Here is a 24,120-nt window from a genome sequence, read left to right on the forward strand (position 1 = left end):
CATTATTAGTGGCTTTTCACTCATATTTTGCAAATTTCTTTGTACTCTCCGCCTCTTGCTCCTCCTCCTCCGCTCTTCTTGTTGCTTGCAATGAATTCATCGGCAAATGATGTCAAGTCCTTTCTGTTTATCTCCAACATTAGCAGAGACCTGTAAAAACTGGCATCTCAATGGAATATTTTTGGAAGTTGTTAAGTGGAAAACGACGAACGGGTGGTGAAATCCATTGGACGTGAAATACCTTTGATTTTTTATTTTTTTTTTTTTTTTTTTTTCGATCCAAAATTTATTGTAAATGTGGTCATAATATGTGTTTGGAATCAAATGTATATAATGCATATATATTATTGTTAATTTGCCTTCATTTGTTTTTTGGGGTTAATATGGTATTTTAATTATGGCATTTGCGTGCAGCTGCAGCATCAGCTGCGGCAAGCCATCGGCTTTAATGAGATCTCGTTTCGGTGTCAGGTTGATCTTTAGCTTGTTAAAGCCATATTCTCGAATATTTTTTGATCAGTTTCGTTTAGCGTCACTAATTGTCTATGGTTTTTTGTTTATTTTGCTCCGCCAACAACCCCCTCCCCCTGGACGGGGAACTTCGCACGCTTGCCACTTAATTATTTGTTTAGAGTTCTTCGTAACTTTTAACAAAAAATAAAAGCGAATTATTTTTCTCTTCTTCTTCTGTTGTTGTTTATCTCATTTTTTTACTATTCATGTCAACCAAACAAACGAATAGTCTTTAGAAACAAGTCAAAAAATAATTGTTAAGAAAACATGTTTCTGTTTAAACCATCAAAACATTGAATGGCAGCAGACTTTAACTGAGCCGTAAACAAAATATTTGCCTGGCACTTAAGACAATAAAAAAAATCGACACTCGAAACTGGCGATAATCAGCAGCGGCAGCAGCAGCATCAGCCTGTTTCGCATTATCGTAATAATTTTTGGCTAAATATATATTTTTTTATTTTAATTTGTTTACGTTGAAACGGGGTTTACCTCCTGCGTAATAATAAATAAATAATTGTTTTTATTGTTGTTGTTTTTCTAGAGTTCTTGAGTCGGAGACAAGTTTATCCTCTGGTACACCGGTTTCATTTAAACACATTAAGACGTATAAAACGTCAAGAAGCGTGTAGCAGAAAAGATATTATCGCCATTTTTTGAGAGGTCACTTTTCAAGTATTCTACTTGAAAATTAAATTCAAAAGAATTAAATTCCCAGAATTTCAAATTATAATGAATTCATTTAGTTTTGTTATAGTTTACTTTGACCCATATTGGGAGCTTTGAATTCTGCTTAGTAATTATGCGGATGAGGACCTATATGCGTTGAGATAATAAGTAAAAAATAAAATAGGAATTTGTCAAGAAAGTAAATTTCAAACATGGCTAAAGAAAGATTATTTCTGGATGAAAACGTTGCTGGAAGACAATCCGCTCTGGAAGACTTTGCTTAAAAAAAATAAACTATATGCAGTAAAGAAATCTCATTACAAAATAATAAGTTTGAAGGCAAAGCATGATATTCACATGCAAAATGTTCTGAAAATATTTCGTCGGATCTGCTCCCTGACTGTGGGAGTGAACTGGATAGCTTTTTGTGATGTACATGTCACCTTCGAGAAGTTAAAATAACATTTATTTTTTTTGAAAGACTTATTTGGAAATTACGAATCAAAAATTGATTTTAACCGATTGGACAAAATCAATTGAAGCATGGTCCAACCAAAAAGATAACTTAACTCCGAAAGAAGTAAAAAAATGTATCTCTGTATTATTGTATTCTTCTATCACAAAGCCTTCTAAAGTAAGCAACCATTTCTACCTCCCTCCCTCTCTCTCTCTCTCGAATTCGAGTAGAGGGAAAAATGAATAATTGCGAGTATGGTTTTGTTCATTTTTGTGTGGGAGTAAAATGTTCTCGAAACCGAGAAATTTCTACTCTTAACTGCATTCTTTTATTTCTTTAAATTATTACTCAGATCCAAGCATTTCGATTCCCACTCTTATTTCTCAAACAGAAGTAATCGCATTGCTGCCTGCAAAAACGAAAAAGTAGAAAATGAAGTTCTTGTTAGACTCACTCTCTTCGATCATACTTGCTCGAAAAACTCGCTCGATATTATACAAGGACAGAAAGTCACTCGAAGTGGAGCCTAAGTACTTCTTGAAGCAGAAAAAACCGAGTAAACTCACTTTTTCGATGTAGCTCGAACAGGAGTTATGATCATGTTTTTCTCGATTTTTTAGTGGGAACAAAATTCGTTCGAAATCAAGCAGATTCTACTTTAGCCGATTACTCTATTAGTCTTTGTCATACCCTTGCTGTATATATGGGCGTTTTTCGGTAACGAAATAGCGAAAAACTCGCTCGAGTCAAAGTACTTCTTGGAGCAATGAAAAACCGAGTAAACTCACTTTTTCGATGTAGCTCGAACAGGAGTTATGATCATGTTTTTCTCAATTTTTGAGTGGAAACAAAATTCGTTCGAAATCAAGCAGATTCTATCCTAACCGATCACTCTATTGGTTTTTGTCATACTCTTGTTGTATTTCTATATAAGTGTATTTTTTCGGTAACAGGTTCACACCATTCCCCCCACCTTACCCCCACTCTTGCTGCTGCACACACGCCACATATCAGCATACCAATATATTTTTCCACTCATTTTCACTCTTAGAGCAGACTCTTAATCTATTTTGAGCATTTTGCTAACAGGGGTGTCACGGGGCGTTGCCACACAAAACAAATGAGTTGTAAGTAGACTCCATAAAAACGGACACACTTCGAGCAAGATTCGCTCCCGAGTGAAAATTAGCAAATATGTCCTCTGGTTTTGACAGAATGGGGTTATCAAAATAAACATTTTTCAATTGAACTGTCTGAAATTCTACACAAGGAGTTCTCTGTGAGTTCTTTGCCTTTGTCTATAAGGTCCACGATATCGCATGCCCCCATACAATGGTACCCCCGATATTCGATATTTTGAGGATCTTAGCCACATTTTTCAATGGAATGGTCTGACATGAGTACATTACCCCCGGATAAGATGTGTGTATATAGGTCCACGATATCGTATATCCCCCATATAACGGTACATCCCAATATTCGGTATTTTTATGATTGTAGCTAATTTTTTTTTTCAATGGAATTATCTTAAAATCCATATAAGGAGTTCCTTCTGAGTACTGGAATAGAATTGTCTATATAGGTCCAAGTTTTAGCATAACACCCATATAACGGTATCTCCAGATATTCGGTATTTACATGATTTTAGCGACATTATTCACCGGAATTGTTTTTAATTACGTATATAAAGTTCGTAATGTCGGAAATATATTCCCCACATAACGGTAGCTCCCTTTATTCGGTATTTATTCACCGGAATTGTTTAAAATTTCGTATTTAAAGTTCAGAATCGTTACTACAGCCTTATGCAGCACCTCGTCTTCGTATATCCCCCATATAAAGGTTTTCATTTTAGTGGTATTTTTCGACGGATTTTTTTTTTTTTGAAAAATTTTCAAATTCCTTCTAAATGGTGGAGGCTATAAAAACTTCAGTTCGGCCGAAATTAGCTGCTTTTGTACTTGTTAAATTTATCTGGCGTGTTTGAGTAGAAAAAAAACATGATTCGATAGTCTTGGTAGGGCGGTGTTCAAATTTGAAAACGTTTTAATGTGGATGGGTGGAAGTGTATCAGCATCAAAAACCCCGAATTACACATATAGAAAAAACCCGCAAATTTAGAATCATGTTTATATTTGTATTCCAAAAATAACGCTGTTCAATACTTATTGTTCAGCTAAAACCAAAGTTTAAATGTAAAGCAAATGAAAACGTCCTGATTTCGGGTGCATCTAGGGGTAAAGTGCCATTATGGAATGAATAAAATTAAAATTGCTTACGAAGATGCAGCTGTGGATTATCCAGGTAAACCAAAACTACGGCATAGTCTTTTGATGCAAAAGTGTTAACGGGTTTTCATTTTTATTAAATTTCTATTATATGTGCAATACAATCCTCCAATGTTGAATTAATCACCCGAGATTTGTTTTTTGTTTATTTTGTTAGCCAACAATAAGATGTCATCCCCCATTTCTTATTTGACAACTGAATCTTAATTGTATTTTGGACGATAGATGGCGTGATTTACATTCCCCCATAACAAACAAAACACCTACAAAACTTTCAATTATTTCACAATTCTATTCAATTCTGGAAATGGCCCACGCATTTCACTTTGGGCTTAGAAATTAGACACCTGTTTTCGTGAGAGAACATATTTGTCATTACGACGGATAGACGAACGCGCGGTCGGCTGTGGCTTGTGTCATTGTTTTCTTGCCATTCAAGACACAAGTAAATAAGTTCTAAATTGAGATTTTACGATCAGAATGATCATTAGGCCTTCCATAACAGAATGTGAGCCCACCTAATTTCGAGTTTCTTCGCCCGAGTGGCGTGGAGAGAGAACACTAAAGACGCAAATCAATTTGCATATCAAAATTGTAATTAAGTTGTTTTCGCCTTGCAAGTGGACTGATAAATAACTGAGCGTGTCCAAAAAAAATAACCAAAATAACAAGGTGTTTGTTGTTGTTGCTTTCTTAAGGTTCAATTAAAATAAAATTGATGCAAATGATTTATTATTGTTTTTGTGATTGTGTGGCTGTGTCGCAGCAGTTTTGACCACAAAATGGCTATTGCTGCCCGGTAATGTTGGCGGCGCTGCCGGCTGTTGTTGGTAAGTAAATTTCGTGACTGCGGCTTGAAAAAAAAAAAAAAAAAAAAACATTTGCAACAGTTAACCAAAGTTCTAACACCGCTCCACTCACGATTTTGACCATAATCCGTTCATAAAATGTTAATTGTTGTGTTTGAATGTCAAAAGAAATCCGATCTTTAAATTTTGTCTTAATTTTGCTAACATTGTTGCTGTTACAAGCTGTAAAATAAATGGCTTAAGAATAGCGGTTTCTTTTAACAGCCAGAGGCGGCAACTTGCACGTGTGGTTATTTTTTCCAAAAGGGGGTTAATACCCAAAATAACCAATTTTACAGGAGAATACTATGATTTTTTATTGTTTTTGTCATAATTTTGTTATTTTTATATTTTAATTTTGCATGAATTCTGTTTTACCTCTTTTTTTATTTTTGTTATGCCTTTTTGCTTATCGTTTGCCTTTTTGCGTTCTTTTCTTTTTTTCCATGTTCTTTTGCAGACACAAGCAGCATGAGTCGTGAAAGCGATGACAATTTGAGTTCAATCAATTCACAATATACAGGTAATTATTTGTTTTATTTAATTTATTTGATTTTTTATTTAACATTTAATTTTTATTTTTGGTGGGAGCGTTTTTTTTTTTGGTTTAGTTTCATGCTTTTAATGCGATTTTAATTTATTGCGGTGAATGGCATGTTGTCGCATTTCCTAACTTTTATCATCATTACTGGCATCTTGTTCCTCTCTGCGGACGTAACCATTTCTGCAATTGACCTGAAACATCATCATCACAAATCCATGGCTTGACTACGTCTTCATTTACTTTTTTATTTGATGACATTATTTTGTGGCCATTTTTTGGTTTCTTGTCTTTTTTTTGTTGAGATCTTGATCTTTTTTTGGTTGCAAACAAATGAAACTAATTACATGGGTGGTATTAAGTTTTGGGGGATTTGAAATGAGTTTATAATTGCTACGCACTTTTCTTTGACGGCAGTTATGACTTCAAAACCAATTGAAATGAAGCGTGCCGCCTTCTCTCATTTTATTCAAGTGTGTGGGTGTCCCACTTTTACTTCCATCGATTCGTCAAGTGATTGCACAAGTGGTACTCCAGGTTAAAGAGTTAGGCTTTGAAATGTTCAAACTCTATAAAAATGTTGAATTAATGAAATAAAAGTAAAGTAGAGGAGGTATAGAGTAACTACATAATTCTTTTCATACCACCTATGAACATTTGGCTGTAGAGCAGTTATAATTTGGTTTCAGAGGGAACTAATATATCGGAGGCATATTTACTCGAAATCGATTGAAGATATATATTGGAGCTATATCCAAATTCTTGTGGAGTGTATATTACGAATGTGAGGGACTTAAACACTAAAATCGTTAGTTTATTAGTAGAAAACGATGGTAATGTTTACCAGGGGGTAAGGCAGGGAATACCTAGGTTTCGGAAAGATCCACCAATCCTCATAAGTTCCCTTGTTTTTTGTCTGGGATATTATCCCCAGAAGTTATTACAAAATAACAAGTGACGAGATCGTAAGCTCAATAGAAGAGGAACCAACGAATTAAATAAAACTAAAATTCTTTTGGAAAATCTTCTAAATCTTACAACAGCACTTACAAAAATTTTATCTTTTTTAATTTTATTGAATGAAGGCAAAAAATGTCGGAAATAGCATCAAATTTTAGAATAAGTTTAGATTTGTTCGAATTGGTAATGTGGCCCATTCCCGGCCAAGCGAAGCAACTCTTTAGCTCTTTTGAGTTTATTTCCTTTCTGTTGCGGTGTATGTTCTTGCACTTTTTGGAATTTCAATGGCTTTACCCCGAGCTCATTTTTCAATATCTGCCGAATGGAATATTGCGATATATTCAGCTCACGAGACATTTTTCGGCCATTGCGACGCGGGTTTCGATCAAGTCGTTTCTTTACTTTTCGAACCATTTGTGTTTATATTGCTGTTTTCTTCCGTCCAATTCCTCGACGTCGGGCTACGCTACCAGCATCACGGTAACGAGCGATGCTACGAAACACAAAAGATTTATTCACATTTAAATGCTGGAGTGCTCTAGCGGTAGCCACTTGTGGTTTTCCAGCCAAATATAAAGAAATCACACTATCACGCTTGAATTCCATCACGAATAACTTTTTTTCTGGAAAATTCTCTCCAAAATGTTTTTGTATGCTTGTAAACAATATAATGAGCTGTCACTGGAATAATTTAAACAGCTATCAGACGAGTGGCTTAGAAATAACAGCAGTCTAAAGTTGATTGCAGTTTTTTCATCTCACCATATATGGTTTAGGATATAAAAATCACCCTTTGCAAGTTCCGTCCTCGATAGTAGGATATTCTATTGGGTAATCATAATCGCATCATTTTAAGATCTCAAAATATTAAAATTGAAGTTAAAATTTTGAAATGAAAATGTTGCTTTTTTTCGTTTTAAAACCCAAGATACCTCATTAATTTGTCTCTGTTTTGATATGCCATTAATTACATTTGAAATTCTCCCTCCGACGGAAAAAAAACTTTCCCTTTCAATATTACCATTTATTCGAAAACTTAACACTTCCACGACATAATTAATTCAAATTTTGAACTCGAATAATTTTTTTGTTGTAATTTTTTTATTATCATTTTTGTTTTGGATGTGCGTGTACGCAAATGCCTGAAAGTTGTCGCGCCTTTTCAAATTGTTTCCCATGATCTGTTATGCGTAGATAATATTGCGTGTTGCCTTGTCAACATTTTGTCGGAATCTTTCATATTTGTTTTACTTTAATTCTTTTCGCAAGACAGAAGAGGAGCAATTTCATTTATGGACATATTACACATGTTTCTGTCCTCATCTCATTGGGCCCATCGCGGTGGCCGTTTAGGCAATGCCAAGTAATTTATTGTCTTTAAATGTTTCCTCTCGTGTTGCCATATTTGAATATTCTCATTTTTTTAATTGTTTTTCTGTCATTCATTGAATAGATAATTTCATTCATAAGACGATGAATGAATGAAGGGAAGCCGTTGGACTGACCGAAGCAAAGGCCAAAATAGAAATAGCAAATGTTTTGTGCAAATTCGATGGAGAAACAGAAACAGTAATCGAATCTCATTAGTTATTCAAATCAGGCGGTTTTGATTTAAATACAGAGAGAGAGAGAGAGGGAGAAAGAAAGAAGTGGAAAAAGTTACAAAGTTGTTTATTATTAACATTATGCAAAATATAATATTCTGCTATAAATTAATTTCCATAGATAAAGGTTATGAAAATTAAAGATACATTTGTAGGATATTGGGTTTTATATAATTATTAAGGGCGTACTCAGGGAAATCCCCTTTTGCAATACGAAATTTAAAGTTTTTAAGAGCTCTTTAATTTTGATAACATATATTGCAATTGTAGTACATTTTAGCGTACTAGAAATACAATTGCCTTTGCAATTGTTAACATAACTCTACCTTAAGATTGCATTATCCAAAAATATCCCTTAATTAAATTATTTGGAGTCTAGGCCATAATTATCCTCTACGTTTTCCCACATTTCCCAGACAGCATATGGAATCCGAGTCAAAAGAACAAGCCGATTTTATACGCGTTTGCCGAACCAAATATGCCCCCTTCACTTTTGTATTTAATGTTATTGTCCATTGTCCGACAACTGAACAAGTTTATTAACAGAAACAGCAAAAGGTTAAATTAGCTATTAACATTTTCAACATTTCAATTTCAATTAATAACTCACGTACACAAATTAGTTTGCCATTGATTTCAGCTAATTTACTGCGTAAATAAATTTAATAATTTTTTCTCTAAACAATAAGAGTAACATAGAAAATAAATTTAAATACATTAAAAAAACATTTTTGTTCTATAGATATTCGAGAAAAAAATCTAACGAAATATTTTCCCACGAATTGATTGATTTTGAAAGACATCATCATCATTAGAGGATAGAACAAAATTCAACATTGGCATTTGACGTTTTATTATAAATGAATTTTAGAATACCTCAAAATTCATGCAGGCTTCCCATTCTCTTCCCTCTCTCGTTTAGAGATTCATTAACGTCCCAACGAAAAATCTCAGCATAGAAGCGTACGCCTTTAAATCAAGAACGATGGTTGGGTTAGTTAAGGTTGAAAAGAGGGGCAAAAAATTGCCACATGTCCTGGTGGACATTCACTAAAGCCAGTATGGAAAGCGGATTACTTTGGAAAATCTTTAAAAAAAATGTTGACATCTTATCTGGATACCCTCATCCTTATGGCTACCGAAGGTATATATCATTTGATACGGCCAAATTGTGTCTCATCGAAATTATAGGTCTAAAGATAAATTTAAAAGAGAGAGAGAGAGAGAGAGAGAGAGAGAGAGTAAAAAGGGTGTGGTCAGGATTTTGAAAGTAAATTTATCACAAAAACGATCTAAAATTAAGAATCAATTCAAAAAATATCGGTTGGTGTTTTGACACCGGTTGTAGAACCCATTATGAGCTACAAATACCAAATTTGAAACAAATTCGTTATATGGGCGCTATTGGAAAACGTTGACCTATATATACAGTGTTCCAGCACTGGCCTAGAACCCATTACTAACTACAAATATCAAATTTTGGACAAATTCGTTAAAGAATGTGGCCTATATAGTCAAAATACCGAATATTGAAAGGTATTGTTATATGGGCGCTACAAAAAAACATGGACCTATACAGACTATGTTCAGTCACCAGAAAGGAACCCATTAAAAATTCTTAATACCAAATTTGGAACAATTCCGTTGATACATATCATCAAAATACTTAGTATCGGGAGGTACTGCTATATGGACCGATTTATCTTTTTTTTAATACCAACCATTCTAGACATAATACAAAATAATGTGGACTATATGGTGGATTTAACAGGCAGACGGACATCGTCACATCGACTTAGAATTTTATGCTGATCATGAATTTATTTGGAGGTGTTACAATGGGATGAGAAATCTACCATTTTTTACCCTATTTATTTATTTTAATACTCTCCACAAAAAAGAAAGTCTCGGGAGTAAATTTCCAAACATATGGAAATTGTGGGCAAAAGTTATTTCACTTCATTTCAAGTTTCTGTACAGCGAATCTTTTTATCTGTATTTTCCGAAATTATTTTTGCCTATATGTTTCATATATTCGCATGATGCATTTATTTTCAAATGTCTTATGTCTGCATATCCCGTAAAAGAATTGAACGCCAATTATATTATGCTTGGGTTACAAGCGATCATGAAAAATATTAACACACTGCTTCTGGTACCTGTCTCACAACAAAGGTTTTCTTTTTTTTGCCTTAAGCTTACATAGCAAAAATATTGTTAGCGTTTGTGCCACATTTAGCATTACTAGCAACGACAATCACATGCCATCTTGTTTACCAGAATTCCAGAAAATAATAACTACATACCCCCTGTGTACCTGTAAGCTAAAAATAATCTGTTATTTTCATAAAAGTTACAAGGCACAATAATTTACCTCTATCATTCAAAGAGGTAGTACGTCCGACTTCAAACCTTAACCCTACCCTACCCTTAGTACATTTGGACACCAGTAACTGCAAAAGAGCATCATATCCTCTTAATTTTAACAAACTTCCACTAAGAACCAAAAAATAAGAACAAGTAAAAAGACGCTAATACCCTGCACCATTTGAAAGGAACTTGAATAATTGCAACAAATTCCGAAAAATACCGTTTAAATTATGAGCTTTATATGGGCGGCCATACGAAGCTGAAGTACCCATTAAGATCTTCAAGTACGAAATTTGAAACAATTCGGGTGAATGATGTCGTTCAAATCATAAAAATACCGAATATTGGAAGGTACCGTTAAACGAAAACGTGGATCGACATGGCCCATTTACTAACTTAACCCGCCTACTGGCAAAATACACTTGTGTGCGAAATTTTAGCCTTCTATCTTTGAAAGATAGATAGACGGACAACGCTTAATCGTCTTAGAATTTTACGCTGATATACTTCGTAGTGTTTATCTTGAATATTTCGAGGAGTTACAAACGGAATGACAAAACTAATATACCCTCCATAGAATGGTGGAGGCGTCCTTCCAATTTTAGAATACCGCACATTCATTTTTTCAAGGGCTGAACTGATGATATTTTGTAAGTAATTACTTCCTATGACAGGTCCATTTTAAATAGCCAAAATGTAGATTATCAACCCATTATTTGGTAATGAGATGTTTTGATGGGTGTACGTATGTAAAGGATCGCACAAATTTATAAACGAAGAACAACTTCACATTGCATTCGGTTGTTTTTATTGGCCTGTGTTTATTGAACTGTGTAATCTGAGCTCTTCATTTGCGCCAACACAAACTAACGGCCGTTATCGATTCATTAATCTTTGAAATTAAACACAAATTGCACATCATTGGATTGATTGGATGCAACGATGCTATGTTGTTGTAACTCGATACCAGTGCATCCGCCGACTCACATTCGTTACGCATGCGTAACATTTCGATACGGCTTTCTATTATCTTCCCACTTGCGAGCAGATAATTATCTTAATGTATTCAAAGCAATGCCCCTTAAGGTGAAACTAAAAACAAAAAATTCAAACTACAGTAAAAAAAACTGCCTTAATTTCCGCCAATTTGCCATACATTGATCGATGCATCCATCCGACCGTCCGTCCGTCCCACCATCCATCGATGCACACCCTCTGCTGAGGCATTTGCATAAAATGTGGAATAAACTGAAAACTTGTTGCTTTCGAATGTGGGTTTCCTTAAGTCAAATCAAAGTCATCAACACCGTTCGAATCGAAAAGCGAGAAGAAAAAACTACGAACCTGTTGATTGCAGTGGAAATTATTGTAAATGCTGTTGAATTTTTCATAAACTTTATAGCAAACACATCTCAAAGTTCCTCCGCTGGTCGCCTACAGTGGGGTACACTGCTGCAACCAACCTCCACAGATTCGCGTAGTTCGTTGTCGGCATCGTCGTTGTTGTTTCAAAATCAATTGAGAATCTAAACATGTCTGTTATAATTAAATGGTGTTTAATTGAATTCCCAGATAAATTATTTTCAAAACAAGTATAGAAGGTTTCCATAAATATCGGCCAGCAGCGTGAGGAAGAGAGAGAGAGAGGGAGAGGAGGCTTACGAATTCTTCCGTGTCAATTGAAGGGAGGTAAATTGTGAAGCGATTGACTTTTAGATGACAGCAAACAATTGCGAATGTGGTGGGCATATTCCTGCTCAAGTTGGTCATTGATCCCAACAGCCAGATAAACTAGCGTCGCCTGACATCCATCAGTCCATCCATCCCTCCCTCCCAACCACAAAGGCAATTGAATTGCGACATCTGATGGCTGATGGGTGGGCAGAGAAAATAGAAAATTTGTGGAGGCGACCACAACAAATCTCACTGAACTTTTACAGATCGATCGATGAGTGTAAGGTAATTCCATCGGTTCGGATGAACATTTCTATATGGGAAATGGGGAAAACTGTCAACTTTTAACGATGTCAGGTTTTAGATTACAATAGAAATTAATTTCATTATTTTATATAATTAAAGACAATTATAATTGTGGTGTGGGTTTTTTTTGACACATACCTATTTTATTGTAATGGAAGTGGTATTGCGTAGGTGGGGAATTTTGTAATAAATGAGTAATATTTTCAATACGAAATTTTCATTCGTTGGACATAATATGACTGGGGAGGGTGGTATATGTATTGGCTGTTAGTGCTTAGATTATTTAACCGTCCAGAAAAGGACTCACCACAACCCACTTCCATAGAATCAACTCTTACAAGTGGGTGTGTGAGTGGGTGGTCATCTTATCACAATTTCGATCATTTGCTACTAAAATATTTAGACTTCAGCAGAGTATAAGATCTGTGCATGCTCAAATTGTGGAAAATAAAAAAAAAACTGTATCTCGCGGTCTCAATACATTTCACGCTGCTTAAACGTAATCAAAACATTTAAAGAGCATATCCTCAAACTTTTTAAAAATCTCCAACAATACTTCGAAATATTCATTTGAAACCACATAATGCCGATTAAGACGAAATCAAGTCAGAAACCACTTTATTTTATATGGAGCTTTGGCATTTTGGAAAAGAAATGTTTGTATTGATTAGTTTTAAAAATAGGTATTCGACCACAGCTACCATCGAATGATCTGTAAATTTAGGGTTCTCACTATGTAAAATTTTCTTCTGCCAAGATGTACAATCTAGGCATACTCTTTGGAGCAAAGGTCTCAGCAGGTCTCAAAAGAGTGAATGAATGAGCACATTCGATAACGTACGGTTTAAGTCGTTTTGGTTTCTTAATTTTTTTTTATTTTGAAATCATCCTTCCTAATCCTCGCAAAAATTGTATAAAAAGTATAGTCGGGTTCGGAATTGGCCTCATTATCTATTTTTGGAATATCCCAGGTACATTTATGAAAATGGTTGAAAACTATCGGCAAAAATATTCAGTATTGACAAATCGACCATCTCCCAAAAATTCCCCAAATTTTTGCGGATTTTGGTGGGGACATAAAAAGTTTGGTACGTATGTTTTTATTTGTTGCTGTCAAATGCTTAATATTTATAACCTACAACTCTAGGTGTTGGGGGTATTAGGAGCTTGATTGGATCAAAAAGTTTGTATCACATCGAAAGATTGGTCCTTATCATAAGACATGGGTCATATTCATGGATCGTCCTATCTCACCGGGCTGAGTCGATCTAGCATGGAGTGGGGGTAAGGTATATATAAATGAAGATTATAGCAAACAATGCCACAATAACTGACCAATCGACGGGATTTTGCATTGGGTTAGAGTTTAGAAATGGACAGAAACCTGGTAATTTGAATAGAAGGTAAAATGGTAAATAATAGTATTCTAATAAAAAATTAAATATTTGTTGTTACATTTGTGATATTTTTTCATTTATTTATATCGCATGAGGTATTTTTAATTGGACTTTAAATATTTAATTGTATATTTTTTTTTATTAATTTTTCGTTATATGTTACAACACTATGTTTTGTGGTCTTATATACAGGTCGAAATTATCGTCACGAAATTTTGAATGGGGTAGGGATAGGGTCAGAATAAAGCTTATTGTTTTTGGAGATAATCGGCTTGAAATGAACCAAAAATTCTAGAGCTAATAATTAAAGAACAACCGACACGGAATGCTGCGTGAGGTCAGAGATTTGGACGAGGAATGTAATAATGACAAAATCCTATTTATTAAACCCAAAATTACAAAGATTTTTTTAGAAATTCCAATTATGTATCCCATATACTGTTAGGGTGTCACATGGTCAGGCCAGCATGGCTATATCCTTTCAAAATATCAAAATAATGAGTACCGGTGGGTATCGTTATGATCCACAAATACCAATATTTAGACAAATTTGCGAAAAAAATATGGCAAAAAATCATCAAAATACCGAATATCTGGAGGTACTGTACTGTAGGCTATACCAAAACATGGACCTATACATACAATGTTTCGCCACCGGAGCTAGAACTTATTATGACCTTCAAATACCAATTTTTAGACAAATCCGTGGAAAAATGTGGCAAAAATTATCAAAATACCGAATATCGGGAGGTACCGTTATATGGCGTCTATACCAAAACGTTGACCCATATATCTCATTTTCAATACCAGCCATCCTAGGCACATTACAATTTGTTCTGCCAAATTTTGTAGCTCTACGTAAAATAATGTGGGCTGTATCGTGATTTCAACAGACAGACAAACGAACATCGTTAAATTGAACGGAATGACAAAGTTAATATATTTCAAGGCGGAGGGTGTAAAAATGTATTTATTTTATATAAATGCGAAACCTAACTCATAACCCCAAACCCACTAAAAATGTACTACGCTGTACTACTTCCGCGTTTTTGGATAGCTTTAATACAGTCGTATTGTGATTGACTAAACGGTTTAAGCCATGTGGTGCCTCCCCAACATAGCGACAACGTTTTCAAAACGCAATTGCTAGGATAGCAGTGGGATTCCTCTATTCGGCCTTATTATGAACTTTGTCATAATTTCACCAAACTTAAGCTAAATTGAAAAATTGAGTATCCCCCTCATATATACACCTTAAAAATATAAAAATCACTCAGATTGTTTCACTTTGTCAGGTCACATTACCATTCATCTTCTATACATGGGGTGAAGTCAAAAGAAAAGTTTCCCTCAAACTATTCAACAGTCTCATTACCAAATAATGGGTTTATTGAGTACATTTTGGCATCAGGAACTACTTAAAAAAAAACTTATTTTAACATGGGCATATCGTTAGGTAAGTACTTACCTAATTACCCCCAAGTACTCAAAAAATAAGTATAAATAAGTACAAACAAGTAAAAAAGTAGCTAAGTTCGGCGGGCCCTTGTTATACTTTTAATTTTATCCGCCATTTTGAAGGAATTTAAAAAAAAAATAAAAAATGCCTCTCAAATGATAATCCTTATAGGGGGGCTATACGAAGACATGTTCCTTCATAAGTAATTTTTTATCATTGGCTGTAGTACCTATTACGAACTTCAATCACGAAATTTGAAACCATTCAGGTGAAAATACCGAATATTTGGAGGTACCGTTATATGTTGGCTATTGGAAAGCGTATGCCTCCACAGACATACTTTGCAGTACCCTTTACGAAATTTGAAAGCATTCCGATTAATAATGTCGCTAAAGTCATCAAAATACCGAATATCAGGAGGTATCGTTATATGGGGACAATACGAAGATGTAGGCCTACGTACGCGATTTTTGTCATAGGCTGTCATTTTTTGCTTACGGGTATTGAAGAGAATACCACTAGTAATTCTGGAAGTGACTCATATGATTACAATTTTTTGCTGGGATTGGTTGGTTATATGTGGTCAAAATGGTCCAACCTCAACTATAATTGGTCTTCAGGAAGGGGCGCGTTAAAATAATTATCAATATTACACTGCCAGTAATCCCAATAATGTTTTGCAAGTCTCCATCCTGAAGCTGTGAAGGGCTGATCCCTTATCCTCTAACCATATCTTACGAACTTGCTCACATTTCCTAAACTACAAAATCAAAATAACAATTACCATATATGTCAAAATGTACAACCTGACCCGTTCACATAACATTTTGCAATGACGCCCAATATTTTTATGCAAACTCGGCAACCAACCAACCGCAAAATAAATAATTTGAAAATTGACTTCCATAAATCAATTAGCCCTATGACATTTGCCGAAACCACCGAACACAGTTTTATAAACGTGACTTGATCGAAACACCCCTACGGCTCTCTCTCTCTCTACGTATATCTAAAACTGCTGGGATATTAACAAATTAAGAGTTGAAATAAATTGATTTTTAAAAAGGCAACAACGTAATAGCAACAGCAACAACAATAACATCAGACCAAATTCACATTCACTTTTTTTCACTTTTATTTGTGAGAATAGCGTTTTCTACGCTAGCCACCAGCTGGGTGTGCTGATAAATATGTTGTATGAAAGACCTAATGAAAAAAAAAAAACAACCACAACAACAACAAAAGTAATCGCATTGATGGTGTGACACGCACAATAAAAATTATGAATAATGATTATCTAGCGGGCTACTGTTTGTACCAAAATTGTATGCGAAATAAAAGCTAGTAATGGAGCTCAACTTTGTTTTTTTCGGACTCAAAGCCAAACGAAGATTAGAAGGAGGCACCACCGTGAGTAATCACAACTTGGGCTGGTATGCTTGATTTCTCAGCTTACAATAGTTTTCTTTTGTTACAATTGCTGCCGACGTCCAACTGAGTTGTTGTGTTATGTAAATGAAATATGATCGAATTCGCATTCGAATTGGAATTATATTCAAAAACAACAAGATAGAGGAGGAGAAGATGAAGAAGAGACAAAGAAAAAATTACACCCAATGTGTTTTGAGCTCAAATATAATGTTTTACTTTTTTGCTCTGTTTTGCAGAGTCATAGCTCCAATAAAAATGCGATCAATGGGCTGAAATCGAAATTGGAATCCAAATCCAAAAAATGCATATATTTATACCCTCAGCCATATGGTTACGGCCAAAACGTGCCTTATCGAAGTAGCGGCTTTAGACCCTAGGTCTCATTGGACCAAATCCGTCTCAGGACATTTGGAGTCGATCTAGCGATGTCTGTCTGGCATATTGAATAAATTCAAATCTTAAGAGTCCGATTGTCTTCAAATTACACACATCACAATATATTTGTTAACCCAAGGTCTGGTGTGAAGGTGGAATATATCAGTCCACTCCTTCTGGTATCTCCCCCACAAAGGGTCAAAATGTTTAATATCCATGAAGCTCATAAAACGCGAAATTAACATTCGATTGCATTCAGACTTGGTACATCTCAACATTTCCATCAACACAAGATCTGCTGTGAAGATGAAATATATCGACCACTCCTTCTGGTACCTCCTCCACAAAGGGTCAAAATTATATTATATTTTTACCAACACAAGATCCCGTATGAAGAATGGATCGAACGGAGCACTACTTCTGGTACATACCAGTGAAAATCCATAAAATGCGAAATAAGCATCAGGTTCCTTTCGAACTCGGCAATTTTCACTAACTATATTGAAGTATCTAAATATTTACCTCAAACCTCAAGTGCATCTCAACATTTTCCAAAAATTATAGCATGTCTCATATAGAGTGAAGGAAGTAGTGGATATAGTCAATATTGGTCCATTCATTCAGTACCATCCGGCGCAACACTTAAAACCCCATAAAAGGACATTGGCGGAGGGTATATATCGGTCGGCAATAACGACTGATGAGTTGGGCAATTTGATGCCTATCTGTATGGGGTATTTATTTCATTATGTCAAGCTAAAACATGGAGTATTTTCAAACAAAATTTATAAGTTAGACTATTTGGCGTTCTGAACTTCCGCGCCCCCAAATTTATTTTCTAAAACTATAATAATGTGCGTTTGTCTTTAAGTAAATATCTTTAGCTTGCAGAGGTGATGAAATTTGAAAAGAGAAAGGAATTCCATTGGTTAGTTCTTTGAGGAATCAAATGTGCTACGCCGATAAGTTTTCAGTGACTTAATTTCATTGGATAATTGACTTTAAACGTTCCCGTGTTTAAGGACATCATTCAAATCCATATTTATCACAATAGCCCCAAAGCCTATGTTCAGATAGGGCGTCTTATAATTTCTGCATTAACCTTGTAGTGAAAAAATGATATATGTTTCCCAACATTAAATATTAAAATGCAATTTATCATCATATATAATATGAATGTCATATCCATTGGCCATGGTCTAAATGCCCATTACGTTTGTATGGAAATGTCTAAATTTCCATTCATATGTATTCAAAATACGAAAAAATCACTTCTTTGTTTGAAAGCAAGACCTTTTACAGAAGCTACAAGCAGCACACAAAAACATATTAAGATTCCCAACAGTTCGTCGTAGCCAGGTCAAGGAAATATTTTTGTACCCATCGATGGTAACGGGTAAATGCCGCGAAAACTGTCTACCAGTACAATGACTGGGCAAAATGATTTATATTTTGCTATAGAAAATGTATATTCAGTTGGGTCGCATAGGAAGGAGTCATACCACTCCAGTTCCAAATTTACTGTTTTTTTTATTAAAATAGAAATGCAATATTTTTCTACCTTATTTCCTAGTGCTAAAATATACATAACTAGCAAGTGCCCAATACATGGTCAATGAAAAGTCCACCTTAAAATTGAAGATTAGTTCCAACTCAAAATGCACAATTTTTTCAGTTCGACAAAAAAATTATCAAAATTTTATACATCATATGAATAATAGGAAATGTTTACCTTTTACACCAAAAAGTTATCAAAATGTTTCCATTTGAAGTTTACCGAGGCAGATATTAGTAATGGACCCACATTCAATACGTCAGTCCACACTATTGCTTCGTCCCCATATGTAAACCCTAGAACACAACAGCGACTTCAATATCTAATTTCAGAATTTTAGCTTTATCCCTTCACCCAATACCCAATTATGGTAACATTTAATACCCCAAAAAAAAAAATAATCTACATCTCTGCATCCTAAGCACAAAACAGTGATCCAAAGTTAGTACCATTTAGTACTTTTCGAACGATTACAGTACGCATTTGCAAATCACCACCCGATACCAATAGAGACCTCAATATCAATTTCAGGATTTCGGCTCTATATATTAGCTTAATACCAAAATTTAGTAGCATTTTGTACTTTTCCAACAATCATAGTAAGTATTTTCAAAACAATCTCCATATATTAAGCTCGGTTACCAACAACGACCTTAATACCAAATTTCAGGAATTCAGCTCTTTAAATTCCCCCATTACCAAATTTAGTACGATTTACAACAATTATAGTACGCATATCCAAAACAAGTTCATTGTCTTTACCACAGACACCAACAGTGACATCCATATCAAATTTCAGGATTCCAGCTCTATACATTCACTCAATACAAACATTACTACTACTTAGTACTTTTCGTACAATTGTAGTACATATTTCCAAAACCACCTCCACATCTTAACCATAAACACCAAGGGTGAAATTTTTATCAAATTTCAGGATTTACCATTTAGTATTTTTCGTACAAATATAGAACGTTTTCCCAAATCACCGCCAAATTTCAAACACAGACACCAACAGTGATATCCAAAACAAATTGCAGGATTTCAGCTCCATACATTCACTCAATACAAAAATTAGTACTATTTAGTACTTTTCCTACAATTGTAGTACACATTTGCAAAACCATTCCATATCTCAATGCTATACACCAACAGTTATTGAAACATACAATTTCAGGTTTTCAGCTTTATTCCTTGACTCAACCTCAGATACCAGCAGTTACCTAAATATGAAATTTTAGAATTTTATCCCTATCCCTTCACTTAATACCAAATATAGTATTATTAAATACTCTTCCTACAATTTATGTACACATTTCCGGAACCATCTCCATATGTCCAGGCTTCACATAAACAACGATCGTAAAAGTAAGGGTATAAAGTAGTTTGAAGTCTTCGCATGGCATATTTTGTATTTTGCACTCGAATCCTGCCGTCATATTACCCTGTGATTTGGCTTAAATATGCCCAGTCATGATACCAAGCTGCTTATGTACTCACACCTTAATAGCAAATTTCAGATTTAGTACTTTTCGTGTACTTGTAGTATATATTTTCACAAACCGGCTACCAACAGGGAACCCAACAGAAAATTTCAAAATTCCAACTTCATCTGTTCACACTTAACCAAACTGTTCTAAATTTAGTACCATTTAGTAAAGTTCGCACACTAAGTACAAATTTCAAAGGATTTAGCCGTTCACATAATAGCAAATGGTACCAATATACAAGTTTAGTACCATTTTAGAACTTTTCGTCACTTTTAAGTTCAAATTTCTAAAACTTTGGTAAATTTGTCCTGAAATCCATCTGTGACTCTCATTCCAAATTTCTGAATTGTAGCTCATTCCGTTTGGCTTACTGGTAATGCTCATACTGACTGGTGGTACTCTAATGGCTAATGCGACCCACCTTAATGCCCACTCTTACACATTTTCCATCAATTTACCTCTTGCAGCTATTTTTTGTTTCTGTTTCGTTTTTTCCTTTGTTGCTTCCTTTCTTGCATGACTAGCAGCACCAGCGAATGTTCAATATACGGTTTTTTGCATCATTGCAAAATGTTTTTTTTTTTTTTGTTTAACAAAATAAAAGCCGAGTTCATTACACACCGATGGAATTGGTAATAAAAACCGCCACTTGAAATGCCAGACGAAAAGTGAAGTACAACAGAAGCAATTGTAGCCATTCAAGCGATTAGTGCTGGTCAGTTTTTCGTCAGAAATACCAAAACAAAAAAATTGAGCAATAATTACTACTTTTATGTTTTCTTGAGCTAAGTTTTTTTCTTTTTCTGTTTTCCATTAGATTGAACATGCCTTGCAATCATCCTAGATTCAAGTAAAACAATAAATGAAAAGAGGCGTATTAATGGTAATCTTTGCATCGAACCTTTGCAGCCGCACCCTATTGTCCCCGAAATAAAACCATTTATATTCTTTCTTATCTTTTGTCAATCTTCTTAGAGGCCTTATTCAATAATAAACATTTTAAGAGTTTCCCTTATTTTTTCTTCGTTGCAAACTTTCACCAATTCTACGACAACAAGAAAAATGAAAGAAACACATAATACGAAAACTATGGCCCAAATTTTGCAAAACACAAACCAAAATAAAATTCTGAACAATGTCATTTCTTCTGGCCCGACTCGGTTTATTCATTTCAACTCTTTCAAATAGTTGGCAGCCGAGCGAAGGTTAAGTTTTACTCAACTGGTGAAGCAAAAACAAGAAGAAACCAAACAGAAAGACCAAAAATAATTACATATTTGGATATTTAATTTATCACTTCCTCATAAAGTGTTGCTCGCCCTACATAGGTATATTTATGTAATTTTTCAGATTTGAAATTCGTTATATTTTTTTCAATATTGTATTGCTATGATGGTGAGGCATCTCCGTTTGTTTGGGCAAACTAACATTAAGGTTTAAAACAGAGAGTATCAAAAACCTTGAGCATTTCTAGTAATGACAGTCTAATACTAATTTCCAATATTCCAAAAATAATGACAACTACTTACGTTCTGTATTACTCGTAAGCTAAGGAGAGAGAGAGAGATTTACAAACTGCTGGACAACGAATGTTTTCTCATCGGGAAAATCAAATTCGGCCGCTGTTCAAATTTGGCCGCAGTTCGCCACTTTACCTCTTTTTAGCCTATTTTCTTTCTGTTGCGGTATAAGTTCTTGCACTTTTTGGAATTTCAATGGCTTTATCCCGAGCTCACTTTTCAATATTTGCCGAAGGGAATATTGCGATGTTGCTGTTTTCTTTCATCCACTTCCTTGACGTCTGGCCACGCTACCAGTATTACGGTAACGAGCGTTGGTACTCACCCTGTACATTCTCTGATAAAAATGTTTCTTAATAGAACATGTTTTCGTATGGCCCCCCATAAAACTATACCTCCCAATATTCGATTTTTTGCAATTTTAGCCACATTTCCCACTGGTATTATTTTAAATTTGGAATTTGTAATAGGCACTACCTCCATGCAGATCCACGTCTTCCTCTAACTGCTACACAACGGTACCTTCCGAAAATCAATATTTCGATTAATTTAGCCACATTTTCCAATTGAGTCATTTGAAATATAGTATTTTGACTTTGAAGTTCGTGATGGATACTTTGACAGAAAAATGTCTATACCTATATTTTAAGGTTTTCCTATAGCCTCATATAATTATAACCTCTGATATTCGCAATTTTGATAATTTTAACAATATTTTTGAATTTAATTGTTTTAAATTTGGTATTTGAAGCTTGCAATAGATAAATACACCTTTAGCAGGAAATTCTTGTAGTTTTGGGTTTTGGTAAAGCCCCCATATGACGGTTCCGCCCACTTTTTAAGATTGTGAATTCTCTATCCGATTTCCCTGACATTTTCATTTTGAACTTAAATGTTAAAATAAGGGGTTATGATGATGGTTTGTAAGTAGTTACTGGTGCCGAAATGTACTTAATGACCTCATTATTTGGCAATGAGATTTCTTACTGGGAAATCATTTTTCACATCTGAAAAGGCTTTAATTTTCTACAAGGATATTTCAAATCCCCTCCTGTTTGTAAATAAGTCTATGTCTCTTAAAAATACCATTTTATTTATTTGCAATAATGTTTCAGCGTAATCCATCAAAATCTGAAAACAAAGTGCACCACACACACTCACACATACTTAATCTTAATGACAAACTCAATTTTGTCGCAATTAAAATGACCGGCTCTTTTTGTACAAATGTCATTAGAACATTTTCCAAGTCTATAGCTGATTTTCAGACAAAACCAAAAACAAAAATATTGAAACGGGGTCAAATCGCGTTGCATTTAAGGATGTGATTACTTCCAAAGTTGTTGCTCTCGCAACTTGGCGCCACTTTTCGCAACAGAGAGAAGTCATCTTTTAGACGTCATGGTCATGATGAATCATTCATGCAGCTCCACTAGCTCGTTGGCTGTCAGAAAACCCCCCACCACCTCTTAGTTCTAATGTACAAACAGGTCGTGCATTCATTTGACTTTTCGTCGCGTTTGGATGACCGCGCTTTACGTTGTGGAAAACATCTCGCCTAGGCATTATTTTGCTCGTTTTCGTTTTCATTGTCACCGCGATTACTAAGCACAGATCTAAAAATAGCAACACAAACGTCGTGATTTTTCTGTTCGCTTTCAACAGTTGCTGTTGCCGCTTTCTTTTGAAAGATAGCGACAACTAATTGAGAACCAGCTTTTAAAATGGCATTACAACGCTAACACTACCTGCTGATGGTGAAGTGGTAAGGAGCTGGTGAAGTGGTAAGGAGCTCCACCTGGGACAGAGGGGGCAACGTCGTCAACAATTCTAGCAAAGTGCAAACGTTTGTTAAGCGCTTTTAGCGGAATATTCTTTACAGATTGTGATGATGATGACGATGATAGTATTTGATAGTGTATGTATGTATGTGTGCATGTACGTGTGTGTATTGGATGGTGTGCTCAATGAACTGTCTATTTGTAAGACACATTAGCAAGAAATGGGAATTGTGTTGAGCGGTATTGTGTGAAAATAATTACTGTTAATGTATTTTCAATTGTATTTTTGTTGTTGCCATTGTTGTTCATGTGAAATTCCAATAATTAAATATTTCTGACGTCACCGAGAACACTGCAGGTACAGTTCCAAGAACTGTTCAGAGAATTCTAAATTTAATTGAATTCAGAGAGGGGAGGACTAGATACGTTACAGAGAAGTTCCGGGTGGGTTTCTGTAAAACTGTGCTTACTGAGCGGGACATGTCGCTTTGCAATTTTAAGTCTTGTCATTGGAAAGTTCGCAATGTACAGGCCCATTCCCGGCGAGGCGCTTGCTTGAAGTAATCGACACTTTGGTATTTGTTAGTGTCAACCTTGCTTTCCAAAATACTCCAGACACAATAGTCCAGTTTACAACTTTCGGCCAAGCGAAGCAACTCTTTAGCTCTTTTGAGTCTATTTTCTTTCTGTAGCGATGTAGGTTCTTGCACTTTATGGAATATTTGCCAAATGGAATATTGCAATATGTTCAGCTCACGAGCCATTTTTCGGCCACTGCGACGCGGGTTTCGATCAAGTCGCTTCTTTACTTTTCGAACCATTTCTGCTGATGTTGCTGTTTTCTTCCGACCACTTCCATGATGTCGGGCTACGACGATACCT

General features: G+C 35.1%; 1 protein-coding gene across 12 annotated transcripts in view; it reads left to right on the forward strand.

Annotated features, from left to right (window-relative positions):
- LOC101888705 (restin homolog) overlaps window positions 1-24,120 on the forward strand; it is a 126,634-nt gene that overhangs the window by 53,011 nt on the left and 49,503 nt on the right. For 9 of the 12 annotated variants that reach the window (XM_059129756.1, XM_059129755.1, XM_005182956.4 and 6 more), the window contains one exon: window positions 5,236-5,298. The exons of 1 other annotated variant lie outside the window; for it this stretch is intronic. In XM_059129756.1, coding sequence (XP_058985739.1) covers window positions 5,236-5,298 — 63 coding nt within the window. Of the gene's footprint in view, window positions 1-4,640; window positions 4,758-5,233; window positions 5,299-24,120 lie in introns of those variants that run through there. 2 more of the 12 variants (XM_020036547.2, XM_059129759.1) reach the window with 2 other exon arrangements.

The sequence above is a fragment of the Musca domestica genome, unplaced genomic scaffold (genome assembly GCF_030504385.1).
Source record: "Musca domestica strain aabys unplaced genomic scaffold, Musca_domestica.polishedcontigs.V.1.1 68, whole genome shotgun sequence".
Classification (NCBI taxonomy): Eukaryota; Metazoa; Arthropoda; class Insecta; order Diptera; family Muscidae; genus Musca; species Musca domestica.